The 27,332-nt window shown below is 28.1% G+C and overlaps 1 protein-coding gene across 9 annotated transcripts in view; it reads left to right on the top strand.

Annotated features, from left to right (window-relative positions):
* LOC107070130 (ras-specific guanine nucleotide-releasing factor 1) overlaps positions 1 to 10,616 on the top strand; it is a 59,888-nt gene extending 49,272 nt beyond the window's left edge. For 4 of the 9 annotated variants that reach the window (XM_089178852.1, XM_089178850.1, XM_089178851.1 and 1 more), the window contains 18 exons: positions 122 to 315; positions 852 to 977; positions 1,190 to 1,292; positions 2,675 to 2,926; positions 3,150 to 3,310; positions 3,740 to 4,122; positions 4,388 to 4,497; positions 4,653 to 4,760; positions 4,928 to 5,143; positions 5,349 to 5,525; positions 5,864 to 6,165; positions 6,245 to 6,378; positions 7,369 to 7,389; positions 8,167 to 8,551; positions 8,644 to 8,741; positions 8,834 to 9,116; positions 9,410 to 9,607; positions 9,699 to 10,616. In XM_089178852.1, coding sequence (XP_089034978.1) covers positions 122 to 315; positions 852 to 977; positions 1,190 to 1,292; positions 2,675 to 2,926; positions 3,150 to 3,310; positions 3,740 to 4,122; positions 4,388 to 4,497; positions 4,653 to 4,760; positions 4,928 to 5,143; positions 5,349 to 5,525; positions 5,864 to 6,165; positions 6,245 to 6,378; positions 7,369 to 7,389; positions 8,167 to 8,551; positions 8,644 to 8,741; positions 8,834 to 9,116; positions 9,410 to 9,607; positions 9,699 to 9,902 — 3,455 coding nt within the window. In that variant the 3' untranslated portion in view covers positions 9,903 to 10,616. The remainder of the gene's footprint in view (positions 1 to 121; positions 316 to 851; positions 978 to 1,189; positions 1,293 to 2,674; positions 2,927 to 3,149; positions 3,311 to 3,739; positions 4,123 to 4,387; positions 4,498 to 4,652; positions 4,761 to 4,927; positions 5,144 to 5,348; positions 5,526 to 5,863; positions 6,166 to 6,244; positions 6,379 to 7,368; positions 7,390 to 8,166; positions 8,552 to 8,643; positions 8,742 to 8,833; positions 9,117 to 9,409; positions 9,608 to 9,698) is intronic. The other 5 variants (XM_089178857.1, XM_089178854.1, XM_089178856.1 and 2 more) reach the window with 5 other exon arrangements.
* Positions 10,617 to 27,332: the final 16,716 nt, after the last annotated feature.

Genomic DNA, 27,332 nt, shown 5'->3' with positions numbered 1-27,332 from the left:
TATAATACAAAATATGTTTTGAAATGCAAAAAAAAAACCCTGAAGATATTCGCTTGTTCTTGTATATTATTTCAATAAATACATTCATTTTATTATGCTTGAATTTTGTTTTTCAACGTAGGTGACTTGTTCGACATACTACTACCAATGTTGTCAATTTATCAAGAATACGTGCGCAACCACCATTACAGCCTTCAAGTGTTGACCGAGTGCAAGCAATCATCCCCTTTTGTTGCGCTTCTCAATAGATTGGAAAATAAGACTGCTTGTCATGGACGATCACTTGAAATGTTTTTAACGTATCCGATGCATCAGGTATCTCAACTTTAGTAATTCTTATTTATTACATTTTAGTTTTTCTTTTTTTTTTTTTCTATTCTTATGAAAATTCTCAGGAGAGTCAAACTCGAGACGAAGAGTTGAGAATAAGAGATTACAAGGAATATAGAAAATATCTATGTCTTAAGATACGATCGAAAAATAGTTTGAAAATACTTATGAATAATGGAATAGTTTGAAAAATGCTAAAGAAGAAATTGAATTGAAAGAACCATGTTCATGAATATCTGTCGATCTATCTATTTATCTTTTGCCGAGTTTTTCTTGCCGAGTTTATAGTTTCAGCATCTATTTTTTATCTAATATATTTCTCATTTCGTCTGTCACCGAATGTATGAGCCTGGAAATACGAGTAATTTATTTTTTCTTATTTATTGCAACTCTTCTCGGTTAATCACCTGTACTTAAGTTAAATAAAATTGCATTTTATTTACTTCTTATATATTACATTTCTTATTTCGTATGTCATTTAATTAAGAATAAATTATTATAATTAATTATAAACTTTGCAGATTCCGAGATACATAATTACTCTGCACGAGCTTCTGGCACATACACCCCACGATCACGTTGAACGAAAGAGTTTGCAGAATGCTAGGCAACAGCTGGAAGATTTGTCTCGGCAAATGCATGACGAGGTATGTATTATGTTTTTCTATCTCAATAAATTCTCCCCATCCCATGGTATTACATTTAATTTTATTTATCGATAGCAATAATTTGTTGCTTTAATTGTAGAAATAAATCGAAGGATTTCCTATTATCGTTTAATAAGTAACAAAGAAATATATTTCGTTCGATAGTGAAAGAATAAAATAAAAAAAATAAAAATCTAATTGAATAATTTTAGGTGAGCGAGACGGAAAATTTGCGAAAAAATTTGGCAGTAGAGAGAATGATCGTTGAGGGTTGTGATATACTTTTGGATGTTAATCAAGTATTCGTCAGACAAGGTAAGATTTATACACGAATATCAAATTAAAAACGTTTAAGAAAAAATATATTTATGAAAGATCAAGAAACTGTTGAGATTTTTCTTTTTATCATTAACGTTACAAACCATTTATCATTCGTTGAGAAAATGGAAATACATTTTTCCTAGCAGTCGGTAAGATCTCGACTGTAGGGGGTTGAAATAGAACAGTTAACCACGTGCACCCTCTTTTTCGAAATGATCGAAGGATGAAAATGGAGGGTAAAAACGAGCAAGCTTTAGTAGAATTAACGCGCAAGCGCAAATCATACTTCAGAGGAATCGATGCCACGACATGTACACGTCAGTTTGCACTAATACACCAAACTAAATTCCCTGTTAACTTGATTCTGCGCACAATGTTCTATTCAGGAACGAAATCCACGTGCGGTATGAAAGTTCCGTCAAAGGGTACAATGAGAACAAAAATTCACATATTTTATTAAAGGATAATACTCATTTTATTCTAAATATTTTCTATTTTATTATATCGAAGAGACAGGAAAATATGAATTATGAAATTTTCAATAAAGTTCGAAGCATTTGAGATATAAATAAAATTCAAATACCTTTATGCCATAAATACCATATTTTTGATTTCCAAAGATCGTCGATAAAGTTTTCCATTCTGTAGATTTGAAATACATCGATAAAATTCGAATAAAATATTTGATTTATTTGGTTCAATAGAATCAAGTATTCAAAATATTCAAGAAATATTTGTCTGAAAAGAGAAATCAGTTGATACGATCCTGTCTCCTCGTGCTTAATATTGAATCACATGGTTACCACGCAAACGTATTTCATTCCACGTTAGGACTACTTTGTCGAATCTTCGAAACACGCAACTTTGAAGTACCAGTGTCTACAGTGATATAAACGACAAATAAAACAAGAGATTAAAACAATAACCATTTGTTTCTCTTTAAACGTTGCGTTATCCGTCCTAAGTTTTCTTTTTGTTAAATTTCTTACTAATATATATCTTTTTCTTTTTATCTAATTAAATTACATACAAAAAAACACGAGTTCTCATCTCGGTGTTGCCATCTTGTACAATTTTGTTTCTTAAGAAAACGAATCTACTTATGTTTTTGGGGCCAATTAAAGTACAAGGGCTATCGATAGGGGGACCAAGAATAATTCTAACTTCGCGTAAACAAAATTTAATACAAATTAAAAAGAAAAACAAAAACAATAATCAAGGAAGAAATTTAATCCTTAACAAATTCAGGTATACAATTTTTAAATCCGCGATATAGAAAGAGGAAAAAAAAATAAATCATGAAAGAAAAAAATGCTGGTATCGATTAGGAAAGATATTAAAGATGAAAAGTATATATATATGTTTTTATATTACAGGTGCACTCGTACAGATACTTGATAAGCCACGAGGAGCACGTAGCAGATTGAGTGCAACATTTGGTGGTAAAGGTTCCAGTGACAAGGAAGCTGTAAGACAGTGTTTCCTATTTTCGAATCATTTGTTATTGACAACAAGACAATCTGACGATGATGGTCGTTTGAATTTGATACCGCATATCGGCAAAATTCCATTATCGGATGCTGTTCTCATAGAGGATCCCTGCGAACAAGGTGTTACGGACGATGACGGTATTATCAAGTTATGGAATATAGACGAGATTAGATCGAAGAAGTATTTTATAAATATTTCATCATTATAATTGTTATGAAATTAATCATTGATTTGCTATACAATATGAATGAATGTCTTAACGTAACTACTCTTCTCGATCTTGATCTCTAAGTTTCTGTATACTATATAAAATAATTATAATTTCGTTCTATGATAGAACAGTGATCGTACTACTTATAGAATTTTCAGTATGCTCTATGTCAAGTGGAATCAGTGAGAGTTGTGGAAGTGCAAGTGGAAATACTAGTTCACAACTTCAAAATCGTGACTTCAAGATCGTACTCGATGTGAAATCTGGTGGGCCATTGGTTACCGTTCATCTCGTAGCACCAACTATCCAGGTTAATATTTTCAAACATTTGATAGTTTTCATAATGTAATAGAAACATCTAACGCATGGTGTCATCTGTTGCATCTGTTAGCTATATATAGGGTACTAGGGTATCTAGTAATTTTTAGATATTACTAGTAACTCAATTGGATTATAAATTTTGAATAAATTCTAGAGAACAATATCGTATCGTTTACCAAGATCTATTATTAAATATTGCGAGCTTTCGTAAATAAAATAAAACACTTTGCACAAATGCAGTAATAAATTTCTGTTACTTGCAATTCTATTTTTTTCTCAAGAAGAAAATTAAAACAGTATAAATTATGAGTTAAACTTGAAGCCCATATTATCATCTATTTAATAATTACAAAAATTTATAAATATGATTACTCGAAATGAATTTATAATAAATAAAATTGTATAACTGTTATTATAGGAAAAAGCAGCATGGATAAGTGATATAAGTCAATGCATGGACAACGTACATTTCAACGATATCTTTCATTGCTCGATGTCGGACACAAGTTCCGTTACGATGCCACAATCGATTAAAAACGATCCAAAATTATTCAAGGACGACGTAGACATTAGGTTCAGTCGTACATTGAACTCTTGTAAAATTCCACAAATCCGTTCGGCCACTCCTGAACGTTTATTACAAAGGCTTACCGACTTACGATTTCTTAGTATCGATTTTCTCAACACGTTTCTGTTGACCTACCGAGTATTCACCGATGGTGTCACGGTATTGGAAGCGTTAAAAAAAGTCTTTTACGAAACAGAACCACCTGATGCACAAATGCCTTGTGGTTCTCTCGTGTGAGTAAAATCAACAAAATTTAACACTGGATTTATGGAACTTGATTTTAACTGGATGGATTTAATTTTTTTACATTTTTTACTTATTTAAATTATCATTTTTGTTTGATCTATTTATGGTGTTTTTATCGTATATAAAAAGAAAATAATAAGTGCATTTTAAAGTGTTTGTTAATAAAATTAGACAAATGTACATGTAAAATCCATAAATCTAGTGTTAAAGTGATTAATGAAATGTGATTGAAAGATTGATACAATTTTTTAGATCGTTAGATGTTTTGGGAGGTACCATGAGTGAGGGTCAAACTCATACGGATGAACGAAGACGAAGCAGTGTTTCTCCAAGAAGAACAAGTGGTGCTAGTTCTGTTTCAGGTATCAAACAGTCTTAATAATAATCATTATTTTAATTCAAAATATATATAATATTGCCCATTAAGGTATGAAAACTTTATGATGTAAAACAATAGAAATAATTCAACGTTAAGGTGTAAAAGAAAATGATGATATCTTTTTGTTTTTTTAATTAGGATACGGATCAGAAATTAGCGAACGAGACCGACATTACATGTACGAATCAAATACTGGAGCACACACGTTAAATTCGAAGACTCATTGGCGTGGTGGTTGTAAAAGATGTGAGTATATTTTTATTTGAAATATTTTTCTTAAATATTAAACTCTTGTCACACACATCAAAGTGATGATAATCATTTTTATTTTATTTTATTTTTTTTTTTATATGAAATGGACAAAGTTTAATATTTATGTTATTAAACGAATTATTTTGTTTCTTTTGGAAAAGTGGAAGAAGAACAATCATTAGGATTGATAACGGAAGCACCATCGATCATGAAACATAGTCCAACATTGCAATCGTCAAATCCGTCCGTGACTACTCAATCTTCAGCAACCTCAAGAAAAATCAGCATACGTGTTGACAATAATACCGAAAATGATGGATGTCATCTTACCATTCCAAAAGTTATAGCCGGATCATCGAGTTCAGAAACGTTAACTGGTATAAAAACAAATGAATCATTAAATTGATTGGTCATTTCATATTTTTCGTCTAATTACAAATGATTTTTAATTTAAAAAAAATTACTAATAAAATTGAAAGACATATTAAACAACGATGAAATAATTTTTTAATACAACCGTCTATTCTTTTTTTTGAATTGCGATAAAATTAACATAAATTTATATATCTTTTTTAATTATAGAAGCAACAGTACTGAGTGCACCATCTTCACCGAGCAATTTAAGTACAGTTACGTTAATTGGATCGACTGGTTCAGGATCTGGATCAGATCCTAGTCCTCAAGAAGGTGGTACAATTTCTAGAGGTATTTCTGAAGAAACTGATACACCTGTAGCTACAAGTACATCTTCCAAAGATGGTAAGCGTATGTTACATCAATTAAATTAAGTAATTTTTTTCAAACTTTTAAATCAATGAATTTTTAGTTTTTCATTTTCCACGTATTGGGGAGATCATTACTTTTAAAGGTGGTGCCTAAATGTTGCAATCTAAAATCTTTTTATTCTATTTCTAATTCCAAAGAAATTGGATTTTCTTGTTTATAAATCAAACATCTCGTTCCAAATGAATTCTATTTTTTATCTTAATTTGTGTTCGATATTAAAATTGATTAGAATTTAATTATAAAATGATAACATGACATCCAAGTGTTTGTTGCAATAAAATAAAATATATTAATCGATGTAATCCAAACAGAAGTACAATTTACATATGCCGATGTAACACTGACATCAGGCAAATCTACGGATTCTGAAACAACAGAAAAAACACCATCGACTCCTGCTACACCACAAACACCTAAAATCAAAGATCACGAGATTGAAAAGGAAACAAGAAAAGAATGGACCGAAGAAGAAAAGACACCGGTATCGATTGGACAAAGTCAAACTACCTCTATTCAAACTAAATATCAACAGCATCACATGGAACATAGAGCATCTGTTGCTTCTGCACCAGTTACAGGAATGAGAAGTGGTTCAATTTCTACCGTAATGGGAGTACGTTTGCGAAAAATGATTGTTTAAAAAATATTATTTTTGTTATTACAATTTTTCTTTTCTATTTGTTCTCTATTAGAATCATTGGGCAACCCGACGATCTATTCAAGAATCCGATTTATGTTCATCGTCCCAAGGAAACTTTCAACATGATCAACAGGCATCCAGTAAGGCCGGTGTGGTAGTTACCAGTTTTCGACGAAGTCATCGAAGGTTGGTTTCGAGTTTCGTATAAAACATTCTACAGTGTGATTTTTTTGTACGTAATCAGAGCGCATGTAGATATTTCGATATACGATATACATGTACGAGTACACATGTATGTAGTATATTATAATGTATATGTATAACGGTTTGTATTGTTATTCGAATTTTAGAAATTGTTATTTACGCTGCCATTACTTTTTCAAATTCGAGAAAAGAATTAAAAAATAAGAAGGCAACACAAAATAATCGATACGTGTTATTTCAACTGTATCATGTGCTGTGTAAAGAATTATTATTTTGTACAACGTGCTTTTTTTTTTAACAAAATTATCTCTATTTCGTTGATCAAAAATATTTAATAAACAAACAAACAAACAAAAAAACATAGAAGATCAACAAATATGTTGATAGAAAAGAAAGAAAAAGAAGACAAAAAAATAAAAAAATAAAGAATATGAATATACTTTTCACATTTCGTACGCATTGATGGTTGCTTTATCATATTCATTAGCATTCTAATTTACTCTCTATCTATATCTTTAATAATTATCTATATATGTAAAGATTCTTTATTCTTCCATACCTCTCTTCTTACTTATTATATTATTATTATACGTATTTAATCGTATTACGCAATATACATATTATCATATATGTATACATTATTGTTGTTTACCTATCATTTTATTATATAAATTAGTATTGGATATTGTATTATTCGAAAGAACGATAGAAACAAAATATATTTGCCTATATAACATTTTTCTATTTTTCTGTGCGTATACACAGGATTATTGGACTATTGGACGTTCTCGTTTTTCGTTTAATTTCTTTTTCCTAATTATTAAAAAAAAAAAAAATAAATAAATAAATAAAAGAAAAAACAAGTAGTAGATAGAGTACTGTCACCGAAAATCCGGGAATATATTCTATTATTTGTATAATCGTCGTTTTTAATTAAACTGTAATTCATATGTTGTTTTGCGTCATTCATAGCATCGGACCCCAACCTATTTGGTAAGTAAGTGCGTTCATCTGTGCTTTTTGTAAATGATGTTATTATTTATTTACAAAAACTAAAGCATGGCGCATATACTTTGTCAGCTTTTAAACGTTAACGAGATAAATTTATGTTTTTCTATCTATCAATCTATCTTTCGCTTGCCTGTGCTTTCATTAGTGAAATATTAACAATTACAAACACACACATATGCACACACTTACATAAATACAAATACACGTACACATTTATATATATATTAGGTCCCGTTTAATTTTGATCTTAGTTATCGGTGAATTATTTCTGATTTTTTCATATTTCTATATTATACATATTATTACTTACTTTCTTTTTTTATTTTAATTCTTTCTTTTTTTTAAATTAATTAATTAATTAATTACGAGGAATTTATCCACGAATTAAAACGAAATAGAAATAGTTCCGAACCTCGATAGATGATATTGATTGATATTGATTATGCCTTTTTTGCTCACTGCTAACTTTACACGTTGTACGTTTGCCGAGTTAGTCAATTAGATTGCACATTAGAACGTAGATTAGAATAAATCGTGCGGGGAAAATAAGAAAAATAAAAAAGATAAAAAATGACTTTTAACAATTAATATTAATTAATTACAAACAAACAAAAATCGATATTCATTGAAATACGAAAAATATTGATCACGGTATAGGTCTAATGGAAAATCAAGTTGCGAATCGATTTAACGAATCTCTGCTAGATCTTTCTTAATCAATGAATATATCATATTATCAATTATTTTCTCATACCTCAGGAGCAGTACATCAACGGCAGCAACTGCATTTGCCATAGCAACTTCAGCATCGAGTAATCCACCTGACAAAGTACTATGGAAAAACAGTGTCAGTGATGGAAGCAATCGAAATGATAAAAACAGACGAAAGGAATCGGTTATGTCAACAGCTGCAACCATGAGAGTACTAAACGTTCTTCGACATTGGGTCTCGAAACACGCTCAAGATTTTGAATTGGATCAAAAATTGAAAATTTTGACCATCGAATTTCTTGAAGATATTATTTATAGTCCTAATCTTTTACCGGCTGAACACAAAGCTGCTAGTCAGCTGTTAAGATTGATCACCAAAGAGGAACCCGAAAGTAACAAGGTTGATCTTAAAAAACTCTTGACACCACCTACGGTAAGGATTATTTTTATAAATTATTATAATTATTGTATTTTTTATCGTATAACTTGAGTATTAATTATTATTATTATTATTTTATTAATCAGGTAGCAAGTAAAGAAAGTATTGAGACTTTATCAGCATTGGAAATCGCAGAACAAATGACTTATTTGGATCATCAAATATTTATATCTATCACTAGCGAGTAAGTTAAAAAAATCTTCTAAAGAAAATTTTCAAACAAAATAAAAATAAAAATAAGAAAAAATAATAATCAAACATATTTTTCTTACACAGAGAATTTCTTGGTCAAGCTTGGATGAAAACGGACAAAGCTACGCGTGCTCCGCATATTTTATTAATGACAAAAAGATTTAACGAAGTATCGCAGTTAGTTGTTTCTGAGATCATTCGTAGATCAAATATGTCGGCTAGGGTTGCGGCTATTGAAAAATGGGCAGCAGTTGCTGATATTAGTAGAGTATTACATAATTACAATGGTGTATTACAAATTTGTGCTGCGTTTACCAATAGCAGTGTGTATAGGCTGAAGAAAACTTGGGAAAAGGTTTCTAAAACGGTAAGAGATCCTTTATATATACGATACATAATCGAGTCAACAGATAACGAGACATAATCAAGTCTCATTGTCATATTTTCAATTTATTTTTTTATGTAGAATCATCCCCTTATCGCTTGTACCACCAGTTACAGATCACCCTGTATATATCAATATTTCATATAATTATATTAAGTTGTAATGATTAGAATAAACAATAATAATTAAATTAAAAACTATTTTAATATCTATCTTTTTTTTGTATTACTTTAATAATGAAATTAGAAAATCGATATCTAATCAATTTGTTGCAGACTAAACAAACAATAGAAAAACTACAAAATATCGTCTCGTCCGACGGAAGATTTAGAAATTTAAGGGACGCTTTACACAGATGCGATCCACCATGTATTCCATATTTAGGACTATACCTTACCGATCTTTCCTTCATTGAAGAAGGTACACCGAATTTCACTGAAGAAGGTTTATTAAACTTCTCCAAAATGCGAATGGTATGAAATAAATTGATTAATAAATAATCACCTAATTGATATTAAAAATGAAAAACAATTATTATATTATTGATTTTTGTTCTTTTTTTAGATTGCACACGTGATTCGTGAAATAAGACATTTTCAGCAAACACCTTATAAGATCGAATTGATCACAAAGGTAACGAATTATTTATTGGATTCGTCGTTGCTGTTAAATGAAAAAGATTTATATCGAATGTCATTGGAAATTGAGCCTCGAGCATCAAGATTGAGCAGTTCGACTTTGATCAATTTGCCGCCTTCCGTGAATTAAGTGTCAATGAAATAATAAAAAGAGGCAGAAGAAGAATTAGGAATGCAATTAATTTTATCAATGTTTCTATCAATACTTACAATTAGAAGAAAAAAAAAAAAGAAAAAAAAAAAAGAAAAAAAAAGAAATACAATATTCTATATCTATTTAATTCTAAGATCAAATCTGTGACACCGTTCGACAAGATTCTATGAGAAAAAAAATCTATAACTATTTTGGATCTTTCCATACTATTGATATAATAATTATTATATTGTTATAATAATTCATTTGTTAATCTTCACAATTGTCGCAATTAACACATCTCTCTATCAAGTATTAAAAGAAGAAAAAAAATACAAAAGAAGAAGAAGAAGGAAGAAATGAAAAAAAAAAGCGTATATCTAACGCGAGCCAACGTTTTTTTAATAACAATTGTATTTTAAAAACGACGAAATGTCCAAGTTAATATCTGCTACGTTATTCTAAGATTATTAGATAATCATTTGTATACGCTGAGTACTTTTCATTTTGAGACGTATTGTTTTTTTTTCCTTTTTTTTATATTTATTTTGTTTGTCACGCGTGTATCCCAGATCTCGCGTGATCTCGTTAAGAAAAAGCAAAAAATGAACAAAAAATATATATATGGAATCCGTGTTATTGGTAACAACAAATAGAAAGAAAAAAACACTGTCGTGTTCCGAATTATTAAAAAAAAAAAAAAAAGAAAAAGATTACAAAGAAAAAAGACCGTGTTTAAACCCCGTCCACTGATAAACGACTATTTTATCTTAAATCCTGGATCAATTTTTCAAACGTCCAATTTCATTTCGACAACGTTGGATCGCGAATCCTCGGATATCTCTCACTCTGTTCTTTCTATATAAAATAAAAAAAGGATAATTACATTTACACACGTACGTACACACTTTGCTAGAAGTAACAAAGTTTTCTTGCTTCTCAAATCAAGACTTTTTCAACTTTTCAACGTTAATTATATTGACAAAAATCGATAACATTGTCCAAGAAAAAATATATTTTTAATCTGGTGCTTTGTAAGACATTTTAACTTTTTTAGGCACCTAAACGCGTGTTGGGGCAGTGTAATGTTTAATAATACATACAAGAAAGGAAAGACGAATTCTGAGATAATGCATAATTACAATAAAAAATGATACGATGATTATAATATTACGATGCTATTTCATCTTGATGAATTTTAAACAAAAATTGTTTGTTTCTATTAAACGGTACATCAATCTCGAGGAATAGTTGATAGTTTTGTAAAAAAATATTTCCTTTTTTTCAGATATATATTTATATATATATACATATATTTTTCTGCACTTAAAATCAATTTTTTTACTTTCAAAGTAAACGATACGAGTGAGTTATATAAATGTGGATCCATGACATTTTTGGATTGATATTTATATCGAATAAATCAATGATCAATCTAAAATGTCTTAAAGATATTTAAAAAATTGGAAAATACAAAAAAAGATGTTGAACAAGACATTTTAGATCACGTTGAATTATTACATCTGACAATCAATAGTTTAAATATACCGTTTATCCATTTTCTCAATCTTCCGAAAAAAAGACCTTCGAGTGTCAAAACGTTATCTTGCCAAAAGAAATATAGATATTTATTATTAGTTAAATTTATTATTAGTAAAAAGAATGAAAAGAAGAAAAAAAAAAAACCACGCATATATATGAACAGAACTAATTTGTTCTCTCTTATAAATTATTTTAATTGAATTTGAAGGTAGTGTCATGGCACGGAGATGATTATTAAATATTTTACTATATACGCATATCATGTTCCAATAATTATCACGATTCTTCGTTTCTTAATATTATTTATTTCTTTGTTGTTAACATTTATTATCATATCGAGTGCGGACCATGTATGAAAAAGAAAAAATCTATAATAATTTTACCAATCTAATTTGAAAATACAAAACTTACTACATGATTGATGTATAATTTATTCTAATAAATTTCGAATAAAATTCGTAATGGTTCGATAAGAAGATTCGATAAATCGATGTAACTAAATTTAACAATCAATGAGACACCACTATTCGTGTAATCTGAACAAAAATCATAATCAAAGAATTTATGTATTTTCTCGATTGATATTATATTTCATTTAGTTTGTTAAATATGGGATACAATTATATAAAACAGGATTTTTCAAAGGTTGCAATGTTGCAACTCTGACGATACCATATGCGGTCATTGAAATTTGTGCTAATTAATTTAAAAACAATTTGGCAACACTAGGCGTATAGTATGTCTACGAATTTATGATAATGAAAGAAGAGATAGTATAAAGATTATTCTTTGATATTTGTCAAAATGTTTTTTAACAAAAAATGGGGCAGCAAAGTTGACAAATTTGAGATACTTTGATATACACAGGATGGTGGAGAGTACCTGAATGCCACGTACACTTATGTGAACATTTATATATTTAATTATATATTTAAATATTTATTCGTTTTTGTTTATAATATTTCGCTGTGGTACGAACGGCCAATTAGAAGTACAAATGGCTTACGAATAGAAATAACGAGATTGTAATTAAACAAAGTTGATAATTATGAACAATGTAACTCAGTTAGTATGGTATCTTAAAAATCTCATATGACGTACAATTTTGAAGAATACTCAGAGCATATCAATGTCATACAATCAATATTAAAAACTGTTATTACATGAATAATTTTTAAATCGAGATTGCAATGATTGCCGTCATATCATTAAAAAAAAAAAAAAAAAAAGAAATATAACAAAAAAATAAATAAAATTCGTTATATTCGCGTGTCAATCAAATGAAAAACAAGAAAAAAAGACTAACAAAAATGGATATATCAAATCTCTTGTTACATTAGAATATGTTTTTTTAATTATTATATTAAATCGTTTACTATTTGATCATACTAATTACATTATTTTATTACAAACAGGTTAAACAGGTGCCAATCATTTTTTTATTTTATTTATTTTATTTTTTTTTAAACAAATAAAAACAGGACAATAGGAAAAAGTATGGAAATCGACGAGAGATTTGTTAAAAAAAAAAAAAAAAAAAAGAAGTACTAATGTGATAATAAAATAAAAACTTTACGACGAAAAAAGAATCTTTCATATCGATCTTTAGCAACGATATCACTAAATTTACATAAAATTATTCGAATTAAAATCTTTAAAAATATACGGTGCCAATAAAATTGTTGACTGAAATTGACTCGTAATAATTTTAGATTATCATTCGATTTTTTTGTATTCATTTTTCTTTAAATTTTATTTTTTTCTTTCACAATTATTATCGTACAATTTCTATACATATATGTGTATGTATTAAAAAAATAAAACAGCTGATATCATTGTAGTAGATAATCTTCGAAAATATTTGCGTATCTGTCTGTGTGCCGTATCAAATTCTTACACGTGAAAAAAATCTTTTATCTGTATATATATATAAAACTATAGTAATATACTTGAAATATTATTCACTGTAAAATGACTATACCTATGTCTTGGTGATTGATTTTTCTCATATAAATGAAAATGATTATTATTACTAATTAATTAAGCTAATATATAACATCTTGGAACTTATTCCCGTTAAATTTAAAATTACTCATCATTGCTTCGTAAAAAGAAATTCTTTCTAAAGATTTATTCCTGAAAAAAAAAAAAAATAAAGAAATAAAAAATATATACGTGTATGTGTATGTACGTATGTAAATATACATGCATTTATATATTTAGTAAAGTGTAAAATCAAGTAAAAATGCAAGATACCTTAATTATATATATAAAATTAAATAATAAGAATATCGCATATAAAGTGCATTTTAAAATTATTACTTTATTTAACTAATAAAACATATATATAATATATAATTAAGATAGCCCCCTCCCCTCAAAAAAAAGAAAAATTAAATGAGACATATTTATAGATAAGATATATTACATTATACTTATATAATATATATATATATATATATATATATATATATATATATATATATATATATTTTACATATACATAGACATTCTTAGATGTATATATATATATATTATACATGTTAAATATTATATGATATATGTATATCTATATAACATGTTAATTCCTACCGAGAATGAAGTACCTATCAAAATAATTATTAAAATAATACCAAACAATTGTAATAAATTTATAATGTAAGAAGTCTATTACAAAGAAAAAAAAAAAAAAAAAAAAACCAGAAAAATAATAAGAAAATTTAGCTCGTCTCGAAGTGTCGATAAGTCGTACGAAAATAGTTTTAATAATGCGAACAGCAATCTCGTGTCAAGTGGCTTCCAATGAAGGTGACATTGGGAAGTTAGAAAAAATGTATTCAAGAACGTGTGCCTATTGATGAATGGTTCGTTAGAAAAAAGAATAATAAGAGACTGTGCCCTGATTCCTTCATTATTTTCAATCGAACAAAAGTTCTATTACTATGACTATATAGAAGTTTGTTCTAAATCAGTTTAAACGAACATATTATTATTATTATTATTATTTTGTGTTTTAAAACAATTGCTATCAATGAAATTACATTATTTTCTTGTAATTAAAAGTTTCGTTGTATTTAAAAATATATAAATACGTATAAATAATTAAAATATTTAAGTTTTATTTTTGATATAGTAAATGTAAGAATATTATCACTTTTTTTTTATACGAATCTGTTTATGTTTCTCTCTTTAACTCTTTTATTTTTCTCTCTCTCTCTCTCTCTCTGTCTTTCTCTTTTATATTTCTGGTTTAAAATCATATCTATTTATGGAGTCCCGGCAAGTTACATGAAAGTATACGTATATTTTATAGAAATACATTGGATGCTCTTTGGAGGAAAGCATTGAGTCAGTATTGAGAGGAAAAGCACTCGTCGTACAGTTTCATTATCGACAATTCGCGAGAATTATATTATCCAGTTCTATAGATATCCACAGAAGAGTTTCACAGACAATCAAAACTTCCTGGAATGTTCTTGTTCGAAAAATAAAGAGAAAGAGAGAGAGAGAGAGAGTACCAGACAGACAGAGAGAAAGAGAGAGAATCAAACAGACATACAGATAGAAAAGCAGACAGACAGACGAATACAGTTTAAGATCACATTTTAAGATACATTATTTCTCTCCTGTGATTGAATATATTTAAATAAATAATTTATTACTTTTAATTTATTTGATTCTTTTATTTTTGTTTTTGTTGTTTTATTTGGAAGTGCATTTAAAATCTGTTTAATTCTTTGGAGCACGGTGGGATTAAAAGTATCCCACCTTATTGATACACCATAATACACGGTGGGACATTTTTAGTCTCACCTCGAAATATTATTGCAATAGCAACACACGCTCATAAGTTTATATTTCGTTTTATTTATGCAAAGCAATTGATTATTACTTTTATAAAAGTATTTTTACAACAACTCTTCGTTATTAATTTTTTTTTATGTTTTTACATTATGTAATACCTTTATTAGCAAAAAAATATACCAATTTTGTTTCATTTGAAATGTAATTAAATTTCTATGCAATATAGAGCTATTTGATTATCTGAAATTCTGTGCCGCAAAGAGTTAAATGAAACCACTGCTCCACGTTGTCACATTTAAAAAATTGCTAGTTATTTACTTTTACAATTTACTTTCAAAAAAAAAAAAAAAATTATAAACACGAGTTATAAAAAGAGATTATTGTACTTGAAAAAAAAAAGAAATGTTGACCCATTTGATTTGAAATCAATTACTATGATCGACTCATTGCTATCTACGAGACGTAGCTAATTAAATATTACTAATGTCTTTTCACCTCTGCGATATTACAGTATGAGAGTTTATTATACATGGGTAAAATTATCTTAAAAAAAAAAATATATATATATATAAAAGAAACAAAATTGTAATCTGAAATAAAAAGGGCACGCGAGTTTCCTCAGCTTCGAATCTTTTCAAAGATCTACAAGAATTCTAGTTAATTAATTCTTTCGAGTAACTATTTAAAAGAAATAATTTCTTTCAAAATTTAACGCACGAAAAAGAAATAAATTTATTGATATAGCAGTACGTTTAAATAAAAAATAAAATAAAATATATTTAGAGCTTCGGTGGAAGTGTACGAAATCTATTTCGATATCTTTACATAATATTATAAAATTATAGATAGTCCCAACTAAATATATTAACGAGGAAAATAAAAAAAAAAAGGGAAAAATGATGGCGATCATGCGCTTCCCAAGACTTACGTGTATAAATGAAATTGCAAAAAAACTCATGAAAAAAAAAAATAAATAAAAAAAAGAAAAAGAAAAAGCAACAAAAAAATAAAAATAAAATAAAAACAAGGAAGAAAAGAACGTTGTGACGTTTCTTTTCGAAATATTTAGTTAAAACAAAAATAAATAAATAAATTAACAATAAGCGGGATTATTAAGCGATCACAAATCATCAGCTGGTTGTGAGTAAATGTTAATTAAGTAACAAACTGCGCTTACACAAGGGATCGAGAGAATGAATGAAACCAATAATTGAAAAATAAAATATCTAGAAATATTTCTTTTCATTTTAATTGGGAAATAAACCCATTCGTACATTCAATTGATTTTTATTATTTTAATAATTATAACAAAACAAAAAGAAAACAAAGCTACTAACTTGTATTTTAAAAGTAAGAAATTACAAACTTTGCACTTCGATAGTCCGAGCCAATCCGATTTGAGTTTAAGCTTGTTAAAAGCCTAATTAATTAGATTATTATTTTGAAATGAATTATGTTCGAATTGAATATTATCGATGAATTGGTTTTTCCGTAATGAATATAATTTCGTATCTCATTGTTTTTCTTTTCTTCGATATTCCTTCTCGACGTACCAATTGTGTAAGTGATTACCATAATTGTATTATACTAATAACCTCGTTAAAACAGAGAATCAAAAAACAAAGAAATAATAAAAAAATAATAAAGAAATATATTATACATAGAAAAACTCTTGAGAGTTCTGTATTATCTATAAAACATGACTAATGGCCGAAAGCAATTGAAGTTTAACTGTTGTTCTAAATGTTATCTATGATTCAATCAAGATATTAATGTTACATATATTTATAAGATATAACTAACTAATTAACTAAATAACAAATACGACAAAACAAATATTACTAACAACTAACGACAAACTAAACTAATTCTATTCTGCACTGAATTACTATTATTATTATTATTATTATTATTATTATTATTACGTATAATACGTTCCATTAAATTTACATTGAATTCAATTTTTAAATGATAAGAAAAAACTCTATGCGGCATAGAAGTTAAAATTAACAAATGAAAAAAAGGAAAAAAAATAAATATATGAAAATAAAAATTAATATTAATATTATATATAATATATAAAATAAATAAAATCCTACGATCTCTCTTTGTTCTGACAAAATGAAATCCAGTAAAAAAAAAAGAAAAAAATACAATGGAGGGCTAATATCTATCTTTGAATATTATACATTAATCGTTAATGCTGTTTTATTGTCTATCAAACATTTTATATTTTCGGTCTGGACACATTAAATAGAAAATATTCTTCTGTAAATAATGTACTTTAAGTTCTTTTAAAACCATTTCTAACCTTTTATTTTTCCATCCCTTTTATTGATATTACCATAGCAAATTTGAAAATAAAATTGAACGAAAATCAACGGTGTAAAAAAAGAAAAAAAGAAAAAGAAAGAGAAGTGGGAATATTTTCGAATAAAATATCATCGTAAAGGGTACTCTGGTACATGTTGAATTTGCCAAAAAGAAAAAAAAATGAAATAAAATAAAAATAAAAGAGAAATAAAATAGAAAAACAGACGTTGTTATTTGCGCGTGATTAGCACCGATACGAAAAGTAGTAACCCCATGATAATGGATCTCGATAGGATAACGTACGTCCCATGTCACGACTCGTCGAAACTGCTGGTGCTTTGGAATAAACTGCCAGTTTATTTACCGAATGTGCAAGCGTAATCCAGCGTGTAATTACGCCAACTAAGTGGATAACGAACCCAAGAACCGTAACACTTAGTTATTGTAGTTGAACACGCGATATCACAAAATGGCCATCGCTTCTGCAACATTACTCTGCCCTCACTCTCTCTTTCTTTGTCTCTCTCTCTCTCTCTCTAATTTCATGATACTACTGATAGAAAAATCATTTGATTTCTTTTTGGAATAATTTATCTATTTACCAATGCAAGATTCTTCTACAATACGTATTTTAAATTTAAAAATTTATTTGAATTAAAAATAATTTTCCAAGGAACATATAAATTTAAGATAGTTAGCTATCACTAACATATATATTATTTTTTTTTTCCTTTTTTTTTTTTTGTAAATTTGAAAAGAAAGTTCTACAGAAAATAATAGAATAATTAGATTATTCTATATTTAAGTATATATACATAAAATTTGAAATTTTGTTGTATCTATATACACGTTCCATTAAGCTAACTTACTTGAGAATTCGAAAGTTAGATAAACCAGTTTTCTCTATCAGTATACTAATGGAGCATCTAATTTACTCTCTTCACAATATAGATTGATTTTGAAGAAACTAGGGTAATATATTAGATATCAGATAGAAACACCGAAAGAATAAAAAATTAACTAACATTAATACATAATGTATTATTTATAATTAATCTATTAACTTCATGGTAATAAAAATAATTTAAATACGACCTGTTTAAAAGAATAAAAAAAAATAATAATTATTACAATAAATCTTTCTATAAATACATATTTTAACACGTTAAATGTAACTACACGAAAGATTAAGTCATTCCATTTATTCTGGGTGTATTTAAATTTGAAAAAAGGTGTTCGTTAGTAAGAAAACTGTGTCTTCGATAATGAGAGGAAATAATTTGAAGAAATTCTTTAACCGTGACAGTCCGTAACGGAGCGAATATTAACACCAACATTTTTCTTTTACTTTTCCTTCGCGATGATGAATTAAAATAAAAAGGAATATAACAGAAAGAGAAAGAGAGAGAGAGAGAGAGAGAGAGAGAGAGAGAGAGAGGCGAAAGAAATAAAAAATAAGAAGAAAAAAAGAAAAAAAAAAGAAAGAAAGAGAAAAGTCTCCTGTTTTACTGCTAACGTATACATTCATTTCCTTCCCGTTTGTCGTAAAGCAGCAGTAGTATCGACTCGCAACGATGCAAGCTCTTAAAGAAGAGAACCTTACAGGAAATACAGCCCTAAGGCAGCTTTCAAAGTTATTAAAACAATCCATTTACGTGTGCTCCGCGGTATTTTTCATTCCTTCTCTTTGATGGCAAAACGGGAATGGACTTTCTCTACGTGCTTCATTCTTCTCTTACTCGACATCTTTCTATCTTCCTTCCTCTCTCCCTCTCATTCTCTTTAATTTTTTTTTTTTTCACTACACTCATTGAAGTCGTTCTTTACTTCGAGCTCGTTCCTTCGAGCAAACTATGAAGAACGTGAGATATGCTTTAATAATGAACGTTTCTTAACACCGAATACCCATGTATTTACATATCTTTACGTTATCTTAACCAACAACTCGACTAACTCTTTTTATTTTTTTTTATTTTTTCTTATCGAAAATTTTTCTTTTTCACGAAGAATAAGAAGAAGAAGAAGAGGAAAAAGAGGAAGGAGAGAGAGAGAGAGAGACATATGTATTATTTTTCTTTCTATAATTTTTCCTTTCTCACTATTTTCTATTATACTTTTTACCGCGTTAAAATATAAAGGAAGTTGATGACATATATACATACTATATATCGCGTGCACGTTGTTAGGGAATATTTTGTAAAGAATCTTTTTTAGAAAATGTGAACGAGTGAAGATATCAGTTATTATTTTGGAAAACGATATACATTAACAAACGACGTTCTGATTCGTTAGCGTTTCTCTTCGTACCCTTTCCCTAACCCTCACCTACCCTTACCCATCGACCTTCCTTTCCGCGTTCGCAATAGCTTGCGCTAATTAAACATCGGATAAAGTAACTAGTGCATGCCAAGAGAAGAGAGAGCCGGTGTTGGTCTCCACGTTGACACACAATAGTCTTCGTCGTCGTCGTCGTCGTCAACGTTGTCGTTGGTGTAGTTATATGACACAAAACATGCATGACGATAGAGAGTCGAGCTTGCTAGTCTACTCCTATGTTTCTAAAGTTGTTGATGTTTGAAAGGAATCGTTGAGTCATCGAACGTCATTCCCTTTATATTACACGTCCCTTCGGAATATATACTTCGAATCTGATAATTTAATAAGATGTCTGAGAACAAAAGACTTTTAGAACACGACCCATCTAATAAACTATATTTATATTAAAATATATCTTTTAGAATAGTTAATAATTAATATTATAATTTGTAATCATTTATAGAATACAACATGGGTATAGTATTTTATAAATATGGAACTATATATATATATAAAAAAGACAGAAAATTATATTATTACTTTTATACAGAATAATGATCGTTTATAAAATACGTGTTTCATTTTAAATAAAATACTTTTAATTAACGAGCTTATAAAAGGAAAAGGATATCAATTTTTTCATTAAATTATTCTTTTATACGAACTTTCTCTTTAAAATTTTTCATTCTTTAACAATTTCGAATATTTCCCAATGAAATTCGCATATTCAAAGAATTCCCCATTTTACTTGATATTTGTAATTTGTTTAATTTTGTTTTATTTCATTTTGTTTCATTTCATACGTATCGAAACAAATCGATTATTCATTAAAATTGAATTTATAACGAAAGTATATATAATTTTGTAATATTTCTTATAATCAAATGACAAACGACACGATATAGTTATTTGCAATGTAATTTCAATGAATAAACGATTTTTACATAGAAATAGAACGAAAATACAGCAATGATCATAAAAGTATTTATACTGTATCTGAAAACTGCTTAATCGATTGTATTAAAATGTTGAATAAGAATATAATACTAAAAAATAATTACGTTATTACGTTTGAGCTTAGTCAGCAACTTGTTAACTCGACGGTCACACGAGCAATAAAATAATAAAAATATCTCTACTTATAGCATCGTTGTGTTTAATACATTTATTTTATTTTCGAATATCATGCTGTATTTTATTTATATTCGTTCTAACAATAAACATGATTTGAATATACATTTTAATTATAGTATAATTATATAAATATAATATATAAGTATATATGTATAATTATATTAATTATATATATAATATATAAAATATAATAATATATGTATATAATTATATAAATTATATGTAAAATTAATATTATACCATTATAATATAATTCTACTTACAGTAGTTGTAATGATAACATTATACTTATTACGATATAATAATATCTAGAATAATATGAGAAAGTAATAACCCGATTATATTTCCAATAGAAGGAAATTATACTATATTTAAAATACTATACGTATATTATAAATAATAGATAAAAATATTAATCCAAATAATACAATCAAACGATCTATAATAATCTTTCAAAAGGAAGAAGAAAAAAAAAATGTTAATCTTTTCAATGATTTCACTTCAATTAATCTTTTGTTAAATCCTGCAAATCAAATGAATTATCTCGATTAAAAGCTTATCTACGATAATAATAACCACTCGTAAAGTAGGATACAAGTAGGCTTATACGTTGTAGGTATGCATGAAATATTCAATGCACGTCACGTTTGTACACCCGCTACTTTACGACAGATACTCTTATTCCGTGTTTGAACACAGGTGGATGTAATCATAGGTGGTCATTAGACATCATCGAACATAAACAATGAGAAAAATAGAAAGAGTAGCATGGAAGGGTGTAGTTGATTGGGTGGTGCTGGTGGAACTGTTAGTGGAGAAGGTTTGAGTAAGGAGGAAGGTTAAAGAGAGAAAGATATAGGTTTATATCTGCTTCCTACCCCCTTTCTCTCTTTCTCTCTCTCTCTGTTTTTCTCTGTTTCTCTAATATAATCGTATTTGTACACATTCGGATAGGATCGTGACCTAGGAGTGTCGTTGAACCGTACCATCACCGTCACGACGAAAAATAACGAGAACAAATTGGACCGTTATTAATTGTAGACCAAGCGGCGTGCGCTTTTAATTACTACTCTTTTAATTAAGGCCATTATTATGACCCGTTCTTCTACAGTGTATGTATGTAAAGGAAAAGGTGTAGTGTCATTTGTATTTCTCTAGATTCTCGAGCGTATCGATATGCTGATACTGTATATATATATATATATATATATATATATATATATATATATATATGCATACGTAAACATATCTCTTTCTTTATCATTTTTCAAACATATACTATCTCGTTTTATTTATTTATCTATCTATCTTCTCAATCATGATATCTTTTCTCTTTTTAAACAACGAATTGTATCGTTAGATTGGTAGTTATGATGTCGACCACGTAATCGTTTGTCCGATATGGTTTACGTGATGTTCCTTACAAAATAATATTCAATTCGTAGAAAGAAAGAAGAATGTTTGAAATAAAATGGGTCATGCTCTACCCATAAGAAAAAGAATAAAAATGTAATAGTAATAATAATAATGGAAACGTAGAAAATAATAATTGCGGTTATTGAAAATAACATTTTTTAGATATCACAATTTTCAATTCACAACGAGCTATTCTCCACTTAGTGTTTCCATTATGTATGCTTCTATAATCGGATATGGAACGGACAAACAATCAAACAGGCCCTTTCACGTTACCTGGCTCGATAACAAGCTTATACTGCCCAAGGATATATGCTTGAATCAAATGCTACACGCTTATAAGCATTGCCCTAATTGGAACAAATTTGTCAGATGAACTAAATACATTTATTTTCATAGAAATCAGTCAATACTTTTAGAAATATCAATTATTGTTTTCCCTCTAAGGTTTCCTATCTTACTTCCAGTTAATTTTCGTTATTCAAGTAACAAATCTATTTCCTGTTAATTACTTCGTTGATAATTAAAAAATAAAGTTAACGAATAAAAAAATAAAAAGAAAGAAAAAAATATACGAAAAAAAAAAAGGAAATCAAATATAACGAAAGACGAGATTAGTTGGGTAAAGAAGACGGTATAGCGTGATAGAATCTTTTTCTCATTTAAGTTGTAATTAATTATATTTAAAGAGGGTTGGGTTTAGGTTGGTGTTTCAAACAAGAAGAAAAGAGACACATTGTGTCACATCCAAGCGTTTGTATTCCACGCTTTTTTAATTACGCACCCTAAGGGAAAGGGAAAGAGAGGAAAGGAGATTGGTAAAAGAAAGGAAGAATGTTTCCAGGAATGTGAAAGAACGTAAGCACTTGAAAAAAAAAAAATAATAAATAGAAAAGGAGGAAAAAGGAATACAAATAAAAAAAAAATAAATAAATAAATGATAAAGGAAAAAGAGTGAAAGAGTTTTCTCTCGTATCTTCCGTTACTCTAATTACTGTTATGAAGTTTATTTTTTACTTGCCAAAGATATTTCTTTTTCTGTCACGAGAAAATAAAAGATAAGAAGAAGAAGAAGAAAAAGAAGAAGAAGAAGAAGAAAAATAAGAAATATTGATCTTATGTTTGACCCGTTTCTTTCGTTTTATCCATTCACCTCTTTGCCTCCAAACCCCCTTTTCTTCACACCTTCTGACAAACTAAATTAAATTATATTTTTTACTATAATCATTTTTTTAGAAAAAGTTATATTTCTGTATCGAACTATCTGTTTTTATCCGTCTTGTCAATCCCCAACTCCCCTCGTTCATCCAACCGACCACCCAACTTTTTATCTTTTATCTTTTACTTTTCTCTCTCTCTCTCTCTCTCTCTCTCCGACGATATGATTAAATTATATTTTCTGTGATAATCTGTATTAAAGAAACTCACGTTTCTGTATGGAGCTTTGTGTTTTTATATGTATTATTCCTTTCTCACCCCTTCTACTCTAATATTTTGATTAAACATTCCTTCTTTTAGCCCTGCTACCCTCCCTCTCATAATATCTTTATTCTCGTTCTGTAATATATTCTGATTTAATTTTATTTTCAACGATAATTTTCTACATCGACAAAAAAGATAAATTTATGTTTCTACTGCAAACTTCGTTGATTTTTCTTTATAGATGTATCTATTACCTGGACCCTCCTATTGTTTTACTTTTTTTTTTATCCTGTTTAAAATTACGAATGCATTTTAATAGCTGTAATACCTTTTATCTTCCTTTCTCAATAACATTACCATTAAATAATATTTTATATGATAATCGTCTTTCTCGAAAAATATACATTTCTATATCGAGCCTCGTGTTTTTATACGTGTCAACCTTTATCGCACCTCCCTCCACCTCTCTTTACTTTCACACTTTCTTGCCCTTCGATTAAATCCACCCAACCTTCCCTCCCTTTCTTCTTCTTCTTCTCCTCATCCTCTTTCTCTCTCACTATTTTTTTTTATACTCCAGTACTGCGATTAAATTATATTTTCTACGATAATCATCTTTTGAGAAAGTTACGTTTCTATATTAAGCTTCGTGTTTTTTTATATGCCTCCCAATCCTTACCCCTCAATCCTCTTATCCTCCTATTTTTATCATCTCACTTTTTAACGTCACGATTAAATTATATTTTCTACGATAATTCTTTTTCTCGAAAAAGTTACGTTTCTATATCCTTCTTCCTGTTTTTTTCTTCCTTCTTCTTCTTTTCTTTTTTATAGGTGTTATCAACCAATTGAAACCCGATTATTTATTTATAATGGTGAATATTTTTATTATTTTTTAGTGGATTCTTCCTTAAGTATTTATTGACCATGCAATCGATCATTTAACTCAACGTTTTTAAGATTAATTTGAAGAATAGAGGGAAGCAATTGTTCAATTGCAAAAAGCCAATTATGGCTAGGTATAATTTATAAACATAAATCAAAATAGTTAGGTAATTAAAGAACATTCTTCACATGTAACTTCAACCAAACAATAAACTCGTATTGGATTGTACCGTTGCATAGAATGTGCATTCCCTAGATGATTCCTTTATCGACGTAACAGAAATTACATCGTAGTTCAAATTTATTGTTCCGCGAGTTTCATTCGTAATTACTAAATTCGAAGTACCTATCTCTTGGATGAGATCGACTAAGTTTCGTTATTTAGTTATTATTTTTTCTTTTACCATTGTATTTTAAAGAATAATTCTTTTCTCCCGTTTCTTTTTAATCTTTCTACTTTATTTCTTTTCTTAACTTTTTGCTTTTTCTTTTTTTTTTCTTTTATAATCTAAACGAAGGAAGAGAAGTAATCGATTTTGTTTGCGATCGAAGGGCTTCATAATGCAAAATTAGCACTTTTATCGAATAACAAATTGACGTCACACAGTGTACCTCCTCTTTGATATTTCTCTCTCCCCCATTTTTTTTTAATCTTTTTTCATTTCTCAACGATTCCTAGGCGATCTCTCTATTTTAACGTAACGTAAAGTAAATGAAAGAGAAAAGGAGAAAAAGAAGAAGAAGAAGAAAAAGATAAAAAGATAAAGAAGAGAAAAAAAGAGAGGCCGATAGTACCTTTTCCTTCCCATTCCTCTAACATTTTCATTCTTTTTTGCACAAACCCGTCTAAATGCTAATTGGTTTCACATTTCTATCTGTGCACTGTACTACGACTAACCTACACGGTCCAATCAGCTTTTTATTCCAATCTTCTTCTTATTCTTCTTTCCTTCTTTCCATACCTATCTCTATCTTCTTTTATCTCTAGGCTATTCTATTGGTCGAATTCATTTTATTTATAAACATATTAAACTATCAAGTACCGTGTAGATAATATTTATAATAATTATTTTAAAATATAGTATTTATAATTATATAAATAATAAATATAAAATATAAATATAAAAAAAAAAAAAAACAATAGACTCTACAAGTTACTTCAAAAATGACTTTTAATTTTTTTTTAATACATTTAATTCAAAATTATTATTATCAAAAAATTTTCAAAACCACGGACCACTCCTTTCATTAAGTTGGCTGTTCTATAATTTTGCTCTATAATTGGCTCGTCTACAATTTATTTAAATAATTACAACAAGTCACTCGTGCCGATTTGAACCTTTCATTTTCGGCATGATTAAGCACTGGAGGGATATTAAATTTTTAGACTCACTCGTTACCAATCGTTATATAACATATATGTGAAATTTTAGAATTAAAATAACGCATATACGAAACATGAACAGTTGGCATTAGAAGTTCTGCGGTGGCTCCAAAACACTCCTACTTCGTAGCAAGTATTACAGTCTGATAATTGCAGAGTTCCTCGATTTTCTATTGAAGAAGATCATCTGTAAAATAAAAAAGAACAAAACGATAAGATATCTGGAAAATTATCCAAAATCATATAAAATAAAATCGAATAAAATGTAAATAAGAATGAATACTTACAATGCATTCCAATGGGACGAAGCTCAATGGCATCACGGTGATGCATACCTCGCGTGAATCTAATAACGCGTTATAAACGAAAATAAGAAACTATAGATGAGTTTCTTATCGCGAAACCGAAATTTTATTATACGACGAACAACACTGACTCTAATTCGCGTTTGATTTTAACTTATTATACTCGCCCGGTCACTGATTCTACAACTAATTCAATATTAACTGCATTGCACGCAGTCAATTCAAACAAACACACTATACACTTAAAAAAAAAGTAATAATGACAACACATTTTTTAATTAAATAAATAATACTTCTATTTATAGCCCAAAAGGAACCAAACTTCTTGATGAAACTTTTAATATTCTATTTTTATTTTTGGTGAATATCTAAAAATGTTCGAATTTATATTTTTTGTAGAATTTTAAATAATTATATTTTATGTTCAGTATATATAAATAAGTGCCTTCAGAAATGCCATTATATATAAAGTAGTCAATTAAAACATTGAAATAGAAGAAAATCTCAAAATGTTTGTTGTTAAATCCAACGATGATCACCTGTAACAAGAAGAAAACTATATTAATCATACAATCAAGTGATACAAAGTATCCTAACATATGAATCGTCCAATTCGTAGATGCACTCTTTAATTGAATTCTCTATTTATTTTAATCAAATCTCTATTTACCGTTGCAATAAAATTAAATATAAACGCGTGATTTTACATTTATATAAAAAAAAATATATAAAAAAAGGAAAAGTACAGATAGCAAGTTACTACAAAAAAAAATATCTATTAATTATTATAAAATACTTTTGAACTACATTATATAGAAAAGAGAAATGACAAATTTAATAAAATACGATTACAGTGAAAAATCTTAAAGACGAAAGAAGAAAAGAGAAATTACTTTAATATTCACA

This window comes from Polistes dominula, unplaced genomic scaffold, assembly GCF_049000335.1.
Source record: "Polistes dominula isolate Pdom_NZ unplaced genomic scaffold, Pdom_raw_medaka contig_18, whole genome shotgun sequence".
Taxonomy (NCBI): Eukaryota; Metazoa; Arthropoda; class Insecta; order Hymenoptera; family Vespidae; genus Polistes; species Polistes dominula.
The sequence above is the reverse complement of the archived record's forward strand: the minus strand, read 5'-3'. Positions and strand labels throughout refer to the sequence as shown.